General features: G+C 40.2%; 2 protein-coding genes across 4 annotated transcripts in view; both read right to left on the reverse strand.

The window, feature by feature from the left end:
- Nucleotides 1-1060: 1060 nt before the first annotated feature.
- Nucleotides 1061-10927, reverse strand: LOC119745472 (dual oxidase maturation factor 1-like). Its single transcript, XM_038221834.1, has 10 exons — nucleotides 10521-10927; nucleotides 9898-9955; nucleotides 8716-8853; nucleotides 7115-7222; nucleotides 6074-6227; nucleotides 5071-5237; nucleotides 4303-4350; nucleotides 3323-3618; nucleotides 2553-2719; nucleotides 1061-1968 (listed from the first exon to the last, which is right to left on the reverse strand). Exons 1-10 carry the CDS (start codon nucleotides 10683-10685, stop codon nucleotides 1791-1793), a joined length of 1479 nt encoding a protein of 492 aa, XP_038077762.1. The 5' UTR covers nucleotides 10686-10927; the 3' UTR covers nucleotides 1061-1790.
- A 3852-nt stretch (nucleotides 10928-14779) lies between these two features.
- Nucleotides 14780-16276, reverse strand: part of LOC119745473 (dual oxidase 2-like) — a 41377-nt gene continuing 39880 nt past the window's right edge. For 2 of the 3 annotated variants that reach the window (XM_038221837.1, XM_038221838.1), the window contains one exon: nucleotides 15727-15849. In XM_038221837.1, the coding sequence (XP_038077765.1) occupies nucleotides 15727-15849 (123 nt within the window). Of the gene's footprint in view, nucleotides 15850-16276 lie in introns of all 3 variants that reach the window. The other variant, XM_038221835.1, reaches the window with a different exon arrangement.

Here is a 16276-nt window from a genome sequence, read left to right on the forward strand (position 1 = left end):
CCACACCTTGGGCTCCATTGGTTGACGGAGGTCCCTGATGATGTGGTTCGCCGTCTGTTCTTCTGATAGCGGGCCCTCAAAATGTAGCCTCTTTTTTTTTGTTCTTAAAACATTAGCAGATGGGGAGTTATCATTTTCCCCCTTAATGTAAATAGATATAGGAATAATAGTGCCCATTATGTCAAACCCCCCCCCCCGTACAGCATGCATTGCCACATCTGTTCCCCCTCTAAAATAAAGGCAAAGAAGGACAACTTAAACGCACATAAACAAATTAAAAGACGTACCTAGCATTCGTAGGCATGCATTATTGTTAATATTCCTAGCATAGCGTCTAAGTACAGGGCATATAGATTTGGCCTCAAGATAAGCAACATCAACAAAATAGTCAGGTTTTCCAAAATGGTATATTGAAAACGTAAGTTTTTTTTTTTCAATACACAAATCAAAAGTAACATGTGAAAATATTATGCGATCCTGTGCATGGATTTCAAACAAACAATCTGTAACATAACTCCAATTTTCAAACATCAAATAAAGGCTTTGAAATCGTAGCGTCGTTTTGGTTGAACTATCATGATACAAAAACGAGGAAGCATTTAATATTTTACATCATTATATCAGCAAAATTATGTTGTATACATTAACAAAATTTAATTCCGTGAAAGGGTTAGTGGTGTATAGTTTACAGTAGATCTGTGTAAAGTTTGATAATAGCTACCCCCAAAAATCATGGTTACAACTGACAAATTAAAACACTTATAAAACACTTATATCAGCGCCCTTCCTATAATATTTGGATGATCTTAGTTACAATTTTTTGTAGATTAAATAAAAAAAAAACGATTTACAGTGCTCAAAACTTGAATATTAGTTTAAATTCGGCTAAACTGATTAATAATTTATTTAATTTGACTATTGATCGTATATTATTTCTTTGTCCAAAGAGGAACTATGTTGGTAAAAAAAATCTAATCTTAAGAACGTTGATTAAAAAAACAATATTCAACTCTGCAACTAAACTACTTTCAAGCATTTTCGTCGTTTTCGTTTTGCCTTAACCAGTTCGCGCCGGAGGCTGTGATAACACACACTGGCTGTTTTTGTACACAGGCACGGCTGACGGGTTAAGACGCCGAGATTGCCTCGGGTGACGTCTACTCACACTAATCCCTCGTGCCTTATACAAAGTCCGTGTAGTCTGGGTGGTGACCGTGTGTCGACCGTCGTGCGGGCTGTTAGAATTAGGCCTGTTGTTGTACAATTTTACGCTCCAATGCACACCTCGGAGTATTGAAACATAATTGGGTTTCGGCAAAAAATATCGTACAAATACTATTAAAATGACTCTTGCGAATCAGTATTGGTGGCATCTGGCTGAAGAGTTGGCTGGGAAATTTTGCCTTTTGCGAAAATCGAAATTTTCCGCAAAAGTAAACCCGGCGCGAAGTGGTTTTAATAGCCTATCCCTCTTTAATTTCATATAGCACAGGAGACTGATATTTCTTGCCAACCACGGGTTGTTGGCAATCTATGGAAGGTCAACGTCGCAAAAATAAAGAAGAATTATACAAAATGTTTCCAAACATATCATTGGATTGTTGCAAATACAAAATAACTAACCAACGCTACCAAAGACTGAATAAAATACATCTTTCGTACAAAATGAAGTGCTAACAAGCAAATTGTTGCAAAAATCTATCTCCAACCACGGCTTCCGCTTGTGGCGGCCCATACAAAATGGCGCTCAAAAGTTTACCAACGAAAGATAAGGTCTATAGAAGACCGATTTAAGAAGCTTCTTCCTTAGGGTCATCTTGTTTTTTCTCCCCAACATCTTCAGAGTCAACGTCGTCCCTCAGAGCTATTTCACTCATCCGGATCGACGTCGTGCTTAGGCCGGCGTTGCGGTCCGTGGCTACCGTGTCCTCAACGGTCGTCGACTCGCCCATTCCCTTTGCTTTGAAGCTGAGGGAAATTGAGAAAAACAGAGTTTGGGCGTCCCAGTTAAATGGGTTCAACTCAGGCATGGTGTGCGAACTAGTTTTTGTACCAAACCCTCCAAAGGACCTTAATTGTTAATCTAAAACAAGCACACTTTGTTTTCTATAATAAAACAACTTTGTATATCAGAAAAGATTTAAGTGAAGAGACTAGAGAAGTAATGGTATTATTGGTCTTGTCTTTGAAAAAAAATGAGAGTCCGAGCAGCTTACGTCTACAACTACAGATTTGGCGATAAATTATGTAGGATACGTTTTAACCAATCAGGAAACTTCAATGCCGGCGACTGCGTTAACTGACAACTATCGACCAATCAGCAGCCTTCGTGTTGTGTCTTTTAATACGAGTTGCTGTACGATTGGCTGACGCGCGCGGTATGACATAAATTTGCATGCATGCCATTAATATCAGACGTTCGTCGGAGCAGTTCTGCCGAATCTTGCTACAGTGTTGGGAAAGGTATTAGGGGGAAAAAAGAAAGAAGCAGATGCATGGAGAAAAAAGGGGGGGGGATGAAAAAAAGAAGAGAAACAGTCAATTTCATTAACCTGATTGGTGCCGGGGTCACGGACTGTAGCAAAGACGTATTTCCGGTGTCAACTTCGCCCAGGTCAAACCCATCATTCCTGCTGCCCGCTCCTTCCGGCTTCTTCTTGCGTCTTGGTTTATTCTTCTGGAAGAGGCTCTTCCTTCCGGATTTGAAGCTGGCTTTCATCTGTTAAGAAAACCAAATGATTTTTATCCACAAAGTTTTAACTTGGAACGCATTCCAATGCCTCAAAATTTGTTTTACCAGTATAGGTCCGTATCCAGAATTATAGGAAAAATACATGCACGTAGATTGAAATCGAAAAGGGGGCTAGCCTTGAACCAAATTCAAGGAAGAGTACTGACTGTGATATATACCACAGAAGAAGCTTTGCTTAGAAAATTTGCCCCGATTGTATTCCGACAATTTCCCCTGCCTATATTATGGGCATGTGACACACAACACGAATTGACGAATCGATAGAATGGGGGAAAAGGGGCCCTGAGATATAAAGCATATTTTTTTTTACGATTTGATGAAATTTTCCATCGAATGTCTCCCGTTCAGAAGGTTTCGGGAAATAAAGAACTCCTAGGATATGTTCAGGAATCGTCCGGGTTCGAAACTAATTATTTTAAAAGCCCTTAGTTTCAAAAATCGGTCAAAAACCACGCCTGATTCATGGGACAGTCTAAGATTTATCCATATAGGCCCTACCAACTTACGTGAGCACCACTTAAAAATACTCGGCCTGTGGACAGTAACAACTAGTTTTGAAGTTCACTGTACCTGTGCGACATTGATGTACATGTTTCCTTTGTAGGCCTCCGATTCTTTATTCCCCAGGGCCTCTGCAGCCAGCGCCTCAACACGTAGGTCCTCGTTCAGCACCGAAAGCGGCCGTCCGTCCTTGCCGGTCTGCGGCCCGGTGTTCCCCTGGACGTTCTCGGCAGGAGATGAGGTGGTTACGGCGAAGGTGTCCTGGAAGTCCTGCAAAGGGTCCACGTTGAAGAACACGGCCATCTTGAAGGGGTAGATGTCGTCTAAGATGACGATGGCGATGCCGACCAAGGTCGACACGATACCTTAAGGATTTAATTGAGACAATTATGGAAAACAGTGACGCCTTCACAGAAAACTTACACTCGTTATACGCTGGCGTTCCAAAATCATGCACGCCAAACCAAAAAGGATTACAGGGGAGACTATCAACCCGAATATATTTTGGACAGGCTTTGTTTAGTAATTTACCATTGGCTAGAATGTAGAGTCGTTCATAACTTTTGTTCAATTATTTCCATGCTTTCCACGAGCAAGTCAAATTAAATTTGCAAATAAAAAGAAGGTAATTATATTTTAATAATAATAATATTATAAATGACGGGAGATATTAAAGGAGGGTGGCAAATATAGGGCTGTTCATATAAACTGAGGATTGTAGAGAACAACCTTCCACAGACAGACGAATTGTATAGGACAGTTTACATCAAATCTAATCTAAAAAGTCACATCTTTTCTAACATCAACTTTTCTCTTCACTTTTCAAGGTCTTTCCCAAAGTTTTCACAACTTGTAATTAGGATGCTGTTAAATTCTCAAGGCATATCAGTTTCGGCGCCGAGTGTCCTCAAATGTCGTCATTTCTTGAAGTCCAACCGTCAATGAAAATTGTTCCATTTTATCTCATGCATATCGTCCATAATGAAATGCTCTCCAATCCTCGTTAATCAGAGCAGATAGAAAATATTTTATTTTCTCTTGCACCTTACCTCCAACCAGACACAGGTAGAAAGACCCTCCTTTGGAGAACTCCAGCACTGAGAAAGTAAGGATAATACAAAGTGGGCAATCAACAGAGCAACATCTCTTGTGGTCATAATCATAGCTTGTCATGTTAGCCAAACATTTGGTCTTTAGATATTATGCAGTCCTACTTATTTGCAAGTAGTAGTAAAGTCTGTCACGAGCCAATGTGGCCCATCAGGCCGGTGTTTATCTCCAGTTACTTAGTAGTAGCACGAATCCCTTCGGATGGGACGTTAAGCCGTAGGTCCCGTGTGTTGTATAAATGCACGTAAAAGAACCCAGTAAACACTTATCGCTAAGAGAAGGGGTTTGCCCCGGTGTTTCTGGCCTCCTGTATAAACTCCCACGTGGAGTATTTAGGAGAAGAACCAACCAAAAACCAACCAAGAACCAAGAACGAAACGACTGAGAATATTTCTACTCCCCCTGGATGGGATGCTAGTCTATCGCAAGGTTACTCCCCATCTAATGCCGGTACCCATTTATACTCCTGGGTGGAGAGAGGCAGCAGCTGGATTCGAACCCTTGACCCTCTGATCATGAGTCGCAAACCCTAGCCACTAGACCATACTCCCCTTACTTGTCATTATAATCTGTAAATGCCTTAATTATCCTAACTGTTTCAATTAAAATATAACTTATATGTAATGAAACCAAATCTTCGGAATAATTTGACGAGCGAGGCCCGACTCTGAAATGCCAATCTGAAACGGGGTGTTTAGTTTAGTTACCGTGGTCCTTGCTAAAAGGTATGACCAACTCCGACCCGTAGCGTACGGTAGCGTAGATGATGTTGGACGATAGCAGACAGCTACCGGTAAGGACTAGGAAGATGCCACAGTACCGGATCACCATGAAGGAAAAAGCCAGCGCTAGCACCCACAGGCAGAACGCAGTCCTGTGTATGAGAAAATAAAAATATAACTTGCAGACGATTTTAAACAAAGACAGCCAGGCAAAGGCAATCAATTAATCAACAAAGTGACCACGACTCGGATAGTCGGCCGTCAGATGGAGAGCGATAATCTACATGTACAATCCCGGCCAAAATGGTTGGGACACTTCCTGAGCCTGTCACGGTCACCCACTCCCCCGCTCCCCCGGCCAATGTTGTTCTTTCCAGCTGATGGAGCACACACCGCGCAATGAGAGACTACACTGAACGGGGGCCGGGGGGTTGGGGGCCCAGCGAGATTTGGCCAGGATTGTAGCTTACTCCCCCAGCATAGAAGCTTTGAAAGACCAACACGTATGATATAACTTTGAGCATTAAGGAAGAATTTTGATAGCATGTTTGTTCAAGGTGAAGAACATATTACAGACATTGTACATATTATGTATGCTCAGTGAGTCGGTGCTTCCAAGAGCTTGTGATAAAAGCTTGTATTATTTGCAGTATATCATTACATAATACATTGCCTGTCGTTAAGAGCAAATCTCAACACATTGTACTTATGGGCAAGAAAGGAAGAGCAGATTTGAAGGCAGGTGAACACTGGGGATGACTGGTAATGGACGCACCAACATTTATACGGACAGGGAACAAGATGTTGGTACGTTGGTCAGCAGCCGCCAAAAAGACAGAAGTGTTTAGGAGATAGACGGGATCCACCAAATGCATAAAAGTAAACGGCATGACTTCTTTGCACAGTTTGATGATTGAGTCTTTGCGTGTTTGCCTCACTTTGGATCCAATATGGCGGTTCTGCGCAAAAGAGCGAATGCTATACTCACCACATGACCATGAAAGTGTAGAATCCGGCCACTCTGTAGGACCTCCCCCAGCGAATGTCTTCTCCGTCCAAGGTGAAATACTCCACGATCCATAGGATAGGATACGGTAGGCCCTTCCATTGGGCGTCACGGAACTCCCGGTTGATACGACCAGCTAAAGAAGACGAGGAGAAACAAAATTGGGAATCTGCCTCAAGAAAGCCGGCCAGGTCATACACTTTACAGGAATTTGACGCCACGAAACATTCGCAGCGAATTAGAAATGCATTCATGTGTTTACAAGGGCGGATCCGGGGGGGGGGGCAACGGGGGCTATCCCCCCCCCCCCAAAAAAAACGAACCCAATTTTTTTTAAAAGAGACGTCGCAATAAAGGCATGCACTGCGTGCACCACCATCTTTTCCTTAAAAAAAATGGTCAAAATGGTCAGAAATTGCCTCAGATCGCACCACAGAGCATCTAGAATCCAAAAATTGTCGGGGTCCTTAAGCGGGCCCCGAACCCCACGCCGTAATTGTTTGGACCCACTTTTGGGGGAGCAAAACCTTTTTGGCCTCCCCAAAAAAATTGTGTTCTGGATCCGCCCTGGTGTGTTTACTTCTTTCCTTCTAATTTGTACTCGCTGTGACGTCACAAAGTATGAACAAGACCCCAATAACATTCTTGTTTTTCATAAAATAAGAAAGGCAGGTATCAATATTTCATGGTTTTACTTAAATACCTAATATCTTCATTGCAAATCAATATTAGGTTTTGCCCTTCACCGACGATACTCAGTGTGTTGCCTCGGTAACACACTGAGTGAAGGGCAAAACCTGATATTGATTTACACCACCCTGACGCGAATTCATCTGGAATCTTCATTGCATTTTACCGAATGATAATATCTCGTATTTATTGGCGTAGCCACTTTTTTTCCGGGACGGTGCATGAAGTAAGAATGATGAGGCAAAATTCATGCATATTTCTTCATTTTTTAAGATTTGGCTCGTCACCATGAAAAAAAAATCAACAGGTGGATCTCTGGTCATTTTATATTACCGAAGGTTCCAAAGCCTCTACGGCCCTGGTTGCAGCAGAACGTGAACCGTTCGTTGAAGTTGATTCTCTCGCCTTTCAACTCGCCTGTCTCCGGGTATTCTGGTATGCCTATGAATTAGAAAAGAATAAGGTAAAGTTAAGTCACAGGAAGCATATAGGAGACAATTTTGGGTGGGGTGGAACTAGGGAACATACTGTGTTCACTTATAGTGCATGATACGGACGAACGAAAATATTGAAGACGTCTTGCCACTTGACCACTGAACTTGCCGGCGTCTGCTGGTTGTTATAGTAAGCAAGGAGTATTGGGTTCGAGTCCCACAATCTCCACAGAAGCTTGTGTTATTGCCCAACAAGCTCTAGCCAAGCACTTATCTACACCCTTGAATGAAGTCCTTATTGATTGACTAGGCCCTACATATAGGAGTGAAACCAAAACAAGGAAAACTGGGCTTGGAAGGTTTTTATTTAAATACGACAATTATCAAGTACCGGATCATCGGCTTACTTACCAAAAACGGTCTTATGAAACCGACGAAGCGACCTGTATGGTTTGGATATTTACAAAATGTAAAACACTCGCTTGCAGGCGTGCTTGATGCTCATCCGATCCACAAACAAAACTTTGATGGTGTTTAATTTACAAAGGCCTATACATTTACAAAGTAGTGTTTCTTTTTGCTCGTCAATATATTTCATGCTTATAAAATAATCAGTCCAGAAACTGACTCAAGTGTTAAACGCTTAGTAGGAGGACGCCAAAGGACCACGGCCTAATTACATAGACTTGTTTAACAGAACAAAAGGCTTAGTACGTGTATGCGTCAAGCATTAAGTATACACTTCGCATGACTTGTGGCTTACAACCCTTTGCTAATTTCATGTGTCAAAGCGACTCCACGAAAATGGCTCCGGCAAGTCATAAGGGAACAGACCTGTAAATCGACTCCCATATAGACCTCAGTGATAATTTTGCGTACTTTCAATAATTATTAAAAATACTCACAACTCTCCAAAGTGTTTTAGACACCCATCAAATTAAAGCTCATTTCATCATCTTTCATTTTCTGTTCAGTTTTTGGGTGGTAATTCCATGACTTTTGGGAGAAAATTCCATCCAAAGATGATCACCCCTATAAAAGTAGTCATGTGGCCCATCGCCATTTTGAAAAATGATGCTTCATTGCAAAAAGAGCAATTTTCGGACCCAATTTCATCCGAATTTTACAGAAATATGAACTCGCACTCCTGTGAACGGCTTCCACCCATATTTTTAATTTTTTTTGCAAACCTTCAAGTTCATGGTCCACATAATGCTCTAATAGCAAAGAATTTACGGTGCACAAATTGTGATTTGGCCCGCGTAGGAAATTCTGGGCCTTTTTACAGGTCTGCACCCATAAAGATCCTTTGCATTCAGCCATCTTTGGGGTACGTGTCTTTGTTCTACATGGATACGCTAGAGTAGACCTGCAGTCATTGTTACTGAATTATACAACCATTCAACAACTCAAAGATGGCCGCTTAATGCAAATTGTCTTTTCTCGGCCTGCCAGTCACAAGCCCACGCCATCCGACCACCACACCCCATGCACACTCACTTTTCAGAGTCACGTTGACATTGGTCAGTCCGATGTTGACTCCGATGTCTGCCACTATCTCATCCTTGGTGAACGCCTTGTAAGCCGTGGTGACGCTTTTCAAGGAAGCTACCTCCCAGTCCTGGCCGTAAGTCGACACTGAGAAAAATACAAAGTGACTCAGTGGCGTAGCCACGGGGGAGCGTGGGGGGGGGGGGGGGGGGGGGGGACATGAAACCTTGTCGCCCCCAGTCGCCCTCCCCACTGAGATTTGGAGTTTAAAAAAAATTATCATTGATCTACATGACGCCCCCCCATGAAATGTTCCAGCCCCCCCCCATTGAAAAATTCCTGGCTACGCCACTGAGAGTGACTGAACAAATTTTACTTATTCTTTCCCTTATTTATAGCATATTTGAAAAGTCGCCTCTGACAAATAATCTTTCCCGCTATCCGTAAAGTTTAAACGTCCGTGCATTTTGGGATGTGAAACCCCCCCCCCCCCCGTGGGTGCAGACCAGCAATATAGGCCCAAAATTGCCTACGCGAGCCAAATCACCATTTGTTATACGCCCTCATTTTGTGGGCCATGAACTTGAATGTTTGTGAAATAGAAAGGTGGAAGCTTTGCACAGAAGTGCGAGCTCGTATTTCCGTGAAATTCAGATGAAATTGGGCCCTAAAATTGCTCTATTTCGCAATGGAGCGCAAACATCATTTTTCAAAATGGCGATGGGCCACAGGACAACTTTTATGGGTGATCATCTTTGGATGGAATTTTCTCCCAAAAGTCATCAGATAACCACCCCAAAACTGAACAGAAAATGAAAGATGATAAAATGAGCTTTTAATTTGATGGGCAACGGTTTCAAACACCTTGGTTGGAGAGTTGTGAGTATTTCAAATAATTTTTGGAAGTGCGTGTAATTATCACTGAGGTATATGGGAGTCGATTTACTGGTCTGCACCCCGCCCCCCCCCAAAAAAAATATCTACAAATCACACTGGTATTTTGGGTAACATTACCTAGGTTATGAGCTTTCCAGATCCAACGAGCCATGGAAAGAATAAGATGCGCTCATGATAAGTCATTAACTATCAATTAAATTATTAACGTATAAATTGGGAGCGTGCCAAAAAGTTTCGGTACAGGCATTTCGCAAAAGCGTAAGGGGGTGTAGCTGGAATAATGAAAATGCTCACATAGTATGGTGAATCCTATGAACAAACCCAGGAAGAATCTGATGGCCGCGTAGATCCTCTGTTCCAAACACAGAAACCAAACATTTGTTAGGTTTAGTAAAGTCGGAGTACTGCAAACTAAATCAGGAAGACACCCCTTTTTTATAGTAGAGTGATGGGTAGTTTACCAATGCCCCCAACATATCGAAAATTGTGAGAAACATCTGCAAATATATTATGCACCCTTATTTTTCAATTACTTTAATTATTGTTAAGAGTCAATCATCACATAATTGTTATCGGAAATAGTGCTATACGTGCCAATGATTGTAGCTCCATAAAAATCTATTCATTTTCCAAAACATGCATTGAAAATGTTAAAAACGCTTAAGACAGCAGTCAATTTGGCAAGAAATGGAAATTTAAGCCAAGACGTACAAATTGGGAGCGTGCCATTGAACTTGATCCAAGAAAGTTTCGGTACAGGTATAACACATTTTAAAGATCTTTCCCCGCTCTACATCCAACAATTGCAAAGTATTGCACATGCAGTTGCGAGGTCTTCACGTGATATTGTCACCAAAAAAAGGTCGAACATATCCTCATTAGATTTTAAATTAGCAAAACAGACGATAATTACTTACATTCCTCTTTCGTATCCCAGGCAAAATGGCAAGGAACGAGACCGCCAAAATGAAGAACGCATAGACCAGGCCGGCGTAGGTAATGTCGGCGGACACCGCAGTCTTGTTCGGGCCGTATGCAGTCGGTGACCCGGGGTTGCGCAGCGCGCTGTACGGTGTGCCCATGGTCGGTCTTTACAGGTCGTGGGTAACTGTCTCTCGGAAGATGGACTGCTGCGAATGTAGGCTTATTTTCGTGATACATGTACTTAACTCATCAAATGACTCTGTGAATTACCAGAATAAATGTCTGGTTATGGACACGAAATATTGGCACAATTTGGGGCCTGGGCGAGAAATATCTGACGCTCATGACTATTACAGATATCCTCGTTGAATATTAAAATACTATGAATTTGAAGTATGGGAAATGAATATTCATTCGTAACGTGTCACCGAAATAGACCATGTACGCATTTCAGCCAAGTAAACACAGACATCAGGTGGGGCGTGTCTGGCGGAGTGATATCAAAGTTTGGAAGCCGGATAACCTATGACACGGATAGTCAAACATTAGCTGTCAGTAAATTTACTCAATGATAACATTGTATGGAAACGTGTGTACAGAGATGTCACCTTACTGATGACCCCGGCCCGATTGTAAACATTTCCGCGGAATGAGACACATTTATAAACCGGAATTCCCCGCTGTAACCCAGAAAGATATCAACCAAATGTACTATAAGTATTTGACAGAGATGTTAGGAATGCACCATTCTGAATGTCTCAGACATAAAAAAGGGCCAGGGGTGGGGAGAGGGAAGGCAGTGATACCGAAATCTTCAAAAGGGGAAGAAAAAAACTTGATTGCGACTGCAGGCCCTTCCTGACAAAAACAGTCGGACGTTAATTTCGAGGGCAAGTTCCATAATGGCCTGAAACCAAGATTTCATAGATCTAAACACTTGCACAAAAGAAGAGCGCACACAATTTTGTTCTATATTATTGTTTAAGAGTGGTTTAATACCCTACTCATTAGAAGACTTTCAAGTACCGGGCTAATTCAAGTATGGCTTAATCCTATACAATTGCACTGCCCGTCTTACAGGTAACAATCACTACGTCAGTCAATAATTCAGTCAGTCAGTGAGATAGTATAATAGGCTCTCTAGTCTGGTACCAGCCAAAAATGCATAGAACATCAGCAAGGCCGCCATAAAGATACAACAAAGCATGCGTGTAATGGGAGGGCACAGTATTGAACAAAGTCTGCATACTTCATGTGGCCAAGGTCCATTTGCAGTAAATACTTCAGTAGTTTTACAACTCACCTTGGTCAAATACGAAACGCCCTTTTGTTATTGATAATGACTGTCAAAATTGGTTGTGAAGGCATGTTATAACGTGAAAACACCGCCATTACAACTTGACAAGTGCAAAGAAACATGGTCTAAAGTTCTTGACTGCACCCCAAAAACATCACATAGCAAATATTAACACGCAAATCCATGTTTACATCAGCATGGCATGATTGCCATCCGTATATTTCCTGCTTTTAAATTTGGTTTCAAAAGCTCGTGTTATAATGTTCCAAATAGGACTAGGGTCTGGGATTAATTCAAATATTGCACAAATGCTCGCCCATTTCCCTTTTCCCACAGTTTCATCAGATAATATTTCAACTTTGCTGAGAAAGGCATCGAGGCTGTTATCAAGAATAATCGTCTTGTTCGAGTCCTGCAACAGTTGCGTATACAGGCAGTCTGCATTAATAACAAGGTCAGTCGGACCAAGCCTAAAAATGTCTGCCATGAACTCATAATATCCGAGTTTTGTAGCCAACTGTATTCGATTCTTCAAGACATTTGAGTACAGTTCACGTAATTGAGACATCAGAAAATGAAGGAAAAAGCGTGTATAATAAGGCGAGATATTGGAGTGAGACAAACTATAATGTTGGCTGCTTGCGACCGCTTCCGAGGTAATTTTTTTGGGCATAACTTCACAGACATTTTGAAAAAGCTAAAATGTTTCTGCTTGGCAAATCTTTCCTCTCAAGGCTTCGATTGTTTGCATGATCCATTCCATCAAATGCTTCAACTTTTTACTCCTCTTATATCCATGGAAACTATCCGACATCACTTTTTTGTTAATTTTGTTGAAAAGTGCTCTTCTTTAAACATTAAAAAAAATCGATGTTTTTCAGGACAACTAAGGGCGCTGTTGCTGTGACGTCATTCTAGGAAGCTCAAGTTTAAGGGATTTCTGTTCCAATTGTGTTTCCAAAATTTGCTCATTGGCTTACTCCCTTGTACTTTTACAACAATGAATACCCAAGAAAATTTGCGACAGTAAAATATCCAACATTCTAGCACTTTTGTTGTGCTGAAATAGCTGTAACATTAAAGTTTCTGCCGGGAATGACATCAAAGTTTAGCTCATGCATATGGACATTGCATTAACATAAAAACCAAAAGAAAAACCCCACCAAACCCTTTAACATGGCAAAACAAAAATTGAAAATAAGATTAAATGGGACAAAAAAGTGCATTTTCAAGGATTGCATTAAAAGAAGAAAAACAAAGGAAACTGAGAACACATTGAAATTAGTATCACCAAAATAACTGTTTCTTGTTTAATAATTTCACAGAAAAAAGACAGAACCCACAACCAAAATAAACAAAATATCTATGAAATTAAACAAAAGAAAATGCAATTTAAACAACTCATACAAATTATACAACAAAAAACCAACAGAAATATACAAAGTCAAACTGCATAAGAACGCAACTGGTTAATGACAAAAATATTTTTATCACTTCCAATAGCCTACGTCATGCAGTGACATTCATGAAATAATATTTCGAAAGATACTGAAGTATTTTTCATAAGAATGAAAGAACTAAGTTTTCTTGGTCATGAAAACCGGCCTAAAATGTTAGAACATTTACTTCTTTGAAGTCATGCACAATGCTGCAAACCGTACCAAAAAATGTTACTAAAATTGTTCGTAAGCAAAAGAGTACTGTAACCGACACTGATACATTTTTTTTTTATTATCTTATAACAAAGAGCTAATCTACTTTTTTTTTTACGGAAGCACTTCGGTTTTGTCACAATATAAACACTAACTACACTAGAATGTTCTTTAAAAAAAACCAACTAATAACTTGCTTTTCAAATTTTGTATTGCTTTGCAATGTAGATCATTCATGCAGCCCAAAGCTTTATGTAATAAAATATGATGGTTTCCTGAGTAACCTTTTTATAATGAAATTAAATTTCTAAGCTTTCTATGGTTTCAATCCAAACGGTTTCACATTAAAAAATACCAAAACTATGTGTTCCCACTTTTACCTTTTAATTTTTGTTATAACTAGCTACTTCTCAATAAATTGAAACACTGTATACACAATTCTTGATGTTTCAAAAAATAAAACAAGCATTTTTTTTTGTTTCAGCTTTATGTACACTAAATAAATGGTCACAACATTGCAAACAGGTCTTTACTAGCTTATTTTTTTTACCAAAAGTTAAAAAATTTATCTCACTATTCAACAAAGCTTAAATGTTTTCATATTGTTTTTCTTGATACTACAATGATTTCTTCTTTCAAATTTCTAAGCAAAACAAATAATTTCATGAAAGTGTTCTATTATTGTGTGCCTCGCCTTACAAAAGTTCAGCACCATAAGAAAATGCAAAAAAAAAACACAGCAGTGTCAAGTACTTTTCAATATAGCGTCCTGTTTTTAGAAAGCCCAGCACATGGCAAGACAGTCAGATCTGCTGACCTATACAACGTCGGTAGATTGATTACAGTCTACATTTCTTAATACATGTAATTATGACTGTGAATTGAGAACAGCAGATATACGCTGGATATATCATGAAATTTCAACCTATAAGGCCAAAAAAAAAATATTCGGTCTCTGGTCAGACCAAAGTTCCGGAATTGACGCGGCCACGCGTTTTTTGTTTTTTGTTTTTTGTTTTGCTTTTTTTCTTTTTTCTTCAAGCTTGGATTGTACAGACAAGGTGGGTACTATTTTGCTTTTTTGGTGTCCTCATGTACATTGGTGTCCTCCATAATTTGCCATGGTGCTTTCGATCATTTGCCTTGGTGCAATTTCCCATTCCTTGGTGCTCTTTGGTAAAAAAAAATTGAGGAGGTGCGGAAATAGAGGGCGCTGTTGGAGCTACCGCGGAACATTTTGAAAAAAAAGGAGAATCTAGCGCATGATTAAAATCAACGCGCGCGCTGACCAGCGACCAACTTATTTTTTTTTGGCCTAACCAAAATTGTTTTATTAAAGCACTTCAAAGTATACAGGGAATCTATCAAAACATCCCTGTGTAAATCAGTGTTAGGACACCAATACGGTGTACATCAATTTTGAAGTTTTACTTTTGTCAGAATCTTTCCGACAAAATCGACACTTTGTAAATCAGGTAAATGCACAAATATATGAAAACTACGAAAGCAGAAAGAATGTTGTACTGTTGCATACAAAAAAACCCAAGTCATCACTCGTGTAAATATTCTCATTTGAAAGATGAGGATGTTGTCTCATTAAGAACAGCAGATTCAAACGTCACCAGTGCACGGCCAGTTATCCCCACAAGTAGACACTGCACAACTTGCTCAAAGATTTCGCATCCTCACTTCATGCTTCACACGAGATAATTGTAGTCAAAATATGTCACTATTCACAGGATCACATCGCAATCGGTAAAAACTAATGCTGAGCTATAAAGCATGATATATAGTATATGCAAAAATGCACCATTAAATTCAACCACAACTGTTCTCCTTCCTATTCTTACCTTTACAAAAATATATATAAAACTGAGTAGTTATAACTCCTCTAATTACCACTCAAATTAGTTAGCAGTATAGGAAAAGTACTGTCTTTAAAGTTTAAGAGCTATTTATGCCGATACATTATAAAAAAGGACTCACAAAAACTAAAGTACGCACAATTTTGTGGAATTTAGTACTTAAATTAGACATTTCCGTAATGCATTTCATTAGCTGGAAAAAAACACCAAGAGCATTCTCCACTTTCACAGTTAAAATACTTAATAAGCACTCTAAATACCTTGACAATAACATTAATCTAGTCAATTCCATAAAAGCGAATGCATCAACAGATACTGGATAATTATTTTGTGCAAATCACAGGCTTGTATGCACTATTGCTCGATCCCTAATCAGGGGCGGAGTTTAGAAGTTCTCGAAGTGGTGGATGAAGGCGGCACCGTCGTACTTGTTCAGTTCGGTGCAGGCTTTCTCCACGTTGTTGGTCATGCCGGGCGGGCCGCAGCTGAACACGCCAATCTTGTTCACCTGGAGGTGGGATGGGTAAAAAAAAAACGGTGGGAAAAATTGTCATTTAATTTTTTTTTCAAGCCTTCTGTGCCAAATGCTCCTTCATCCATAAATGTGTCCACTGCATACAACCTGTCCCAGTTGCTCATATCGCCCCATAGACAACCAAATAATGACGTCAAGTTACGCCAAGCTCTCAATTGGAACTTGTTGGCAACTCACATAGCTAACATATCCAATCACTACAAAGACAATGTTTCCCATTCAAAACGGTTGCGTTGGAATCCACAATGGTTTTGGGTAATAAGACCAAAATAATGGAACTGGACATCCGCAATTTTCAGTGGAGTGTAGACCTTTCTTTGCTAAGCTGTTAAAAAGTAGTCTTCAGCAAAATCTGTTGCCAACCATGGCTTAAAGGGTTCATGTAATGAAACGTCTTTAA

The sequence above is a fragment of the Patiria miniata genome, unplaced genomic scaffold (assembly GCF_015706575.1).
Source record: "Patiria miniata isolate m_02_andy unplaced genomic scaffold, ASM1570657v1 HiC_scaffold_7, whole genome shotgun sequence".
NCBI classification, from domain to species: Eukaryota; Metazoa; Echinodermata; class Asteroidea; order Valvatida; family Asterinidae; genus Patiria; species Patiria miniata.

What these genes read in the sequence shown, in the direction of transcription:
- LOC119745472 (XM_038221834.1), bottom strand. Translation starts at nt 10,685, where the DNA reads ATGGGCACACCGTACAGCGCGCTGCGCAACCCCGGGTCACCGACTGCA. An exon ending in TGTCAACGTGACTCTGAAAA is followed by an intron (nt 7,223 to 8,715) that starts GTGAGTGTGCAT and finishes TCTAATTCATAG; the next exon opens with GCATACCAGAATACCCGGAG. An exon ending in TAGAGGCTTTGGAACCTTCG is followed by an intron (nt 6,228 to 7,114) that starts GTAATATAAAAT and finishes CGTCTTCTTTAG; the next exon opens with CTGGTCGTATCAACCGGGAG.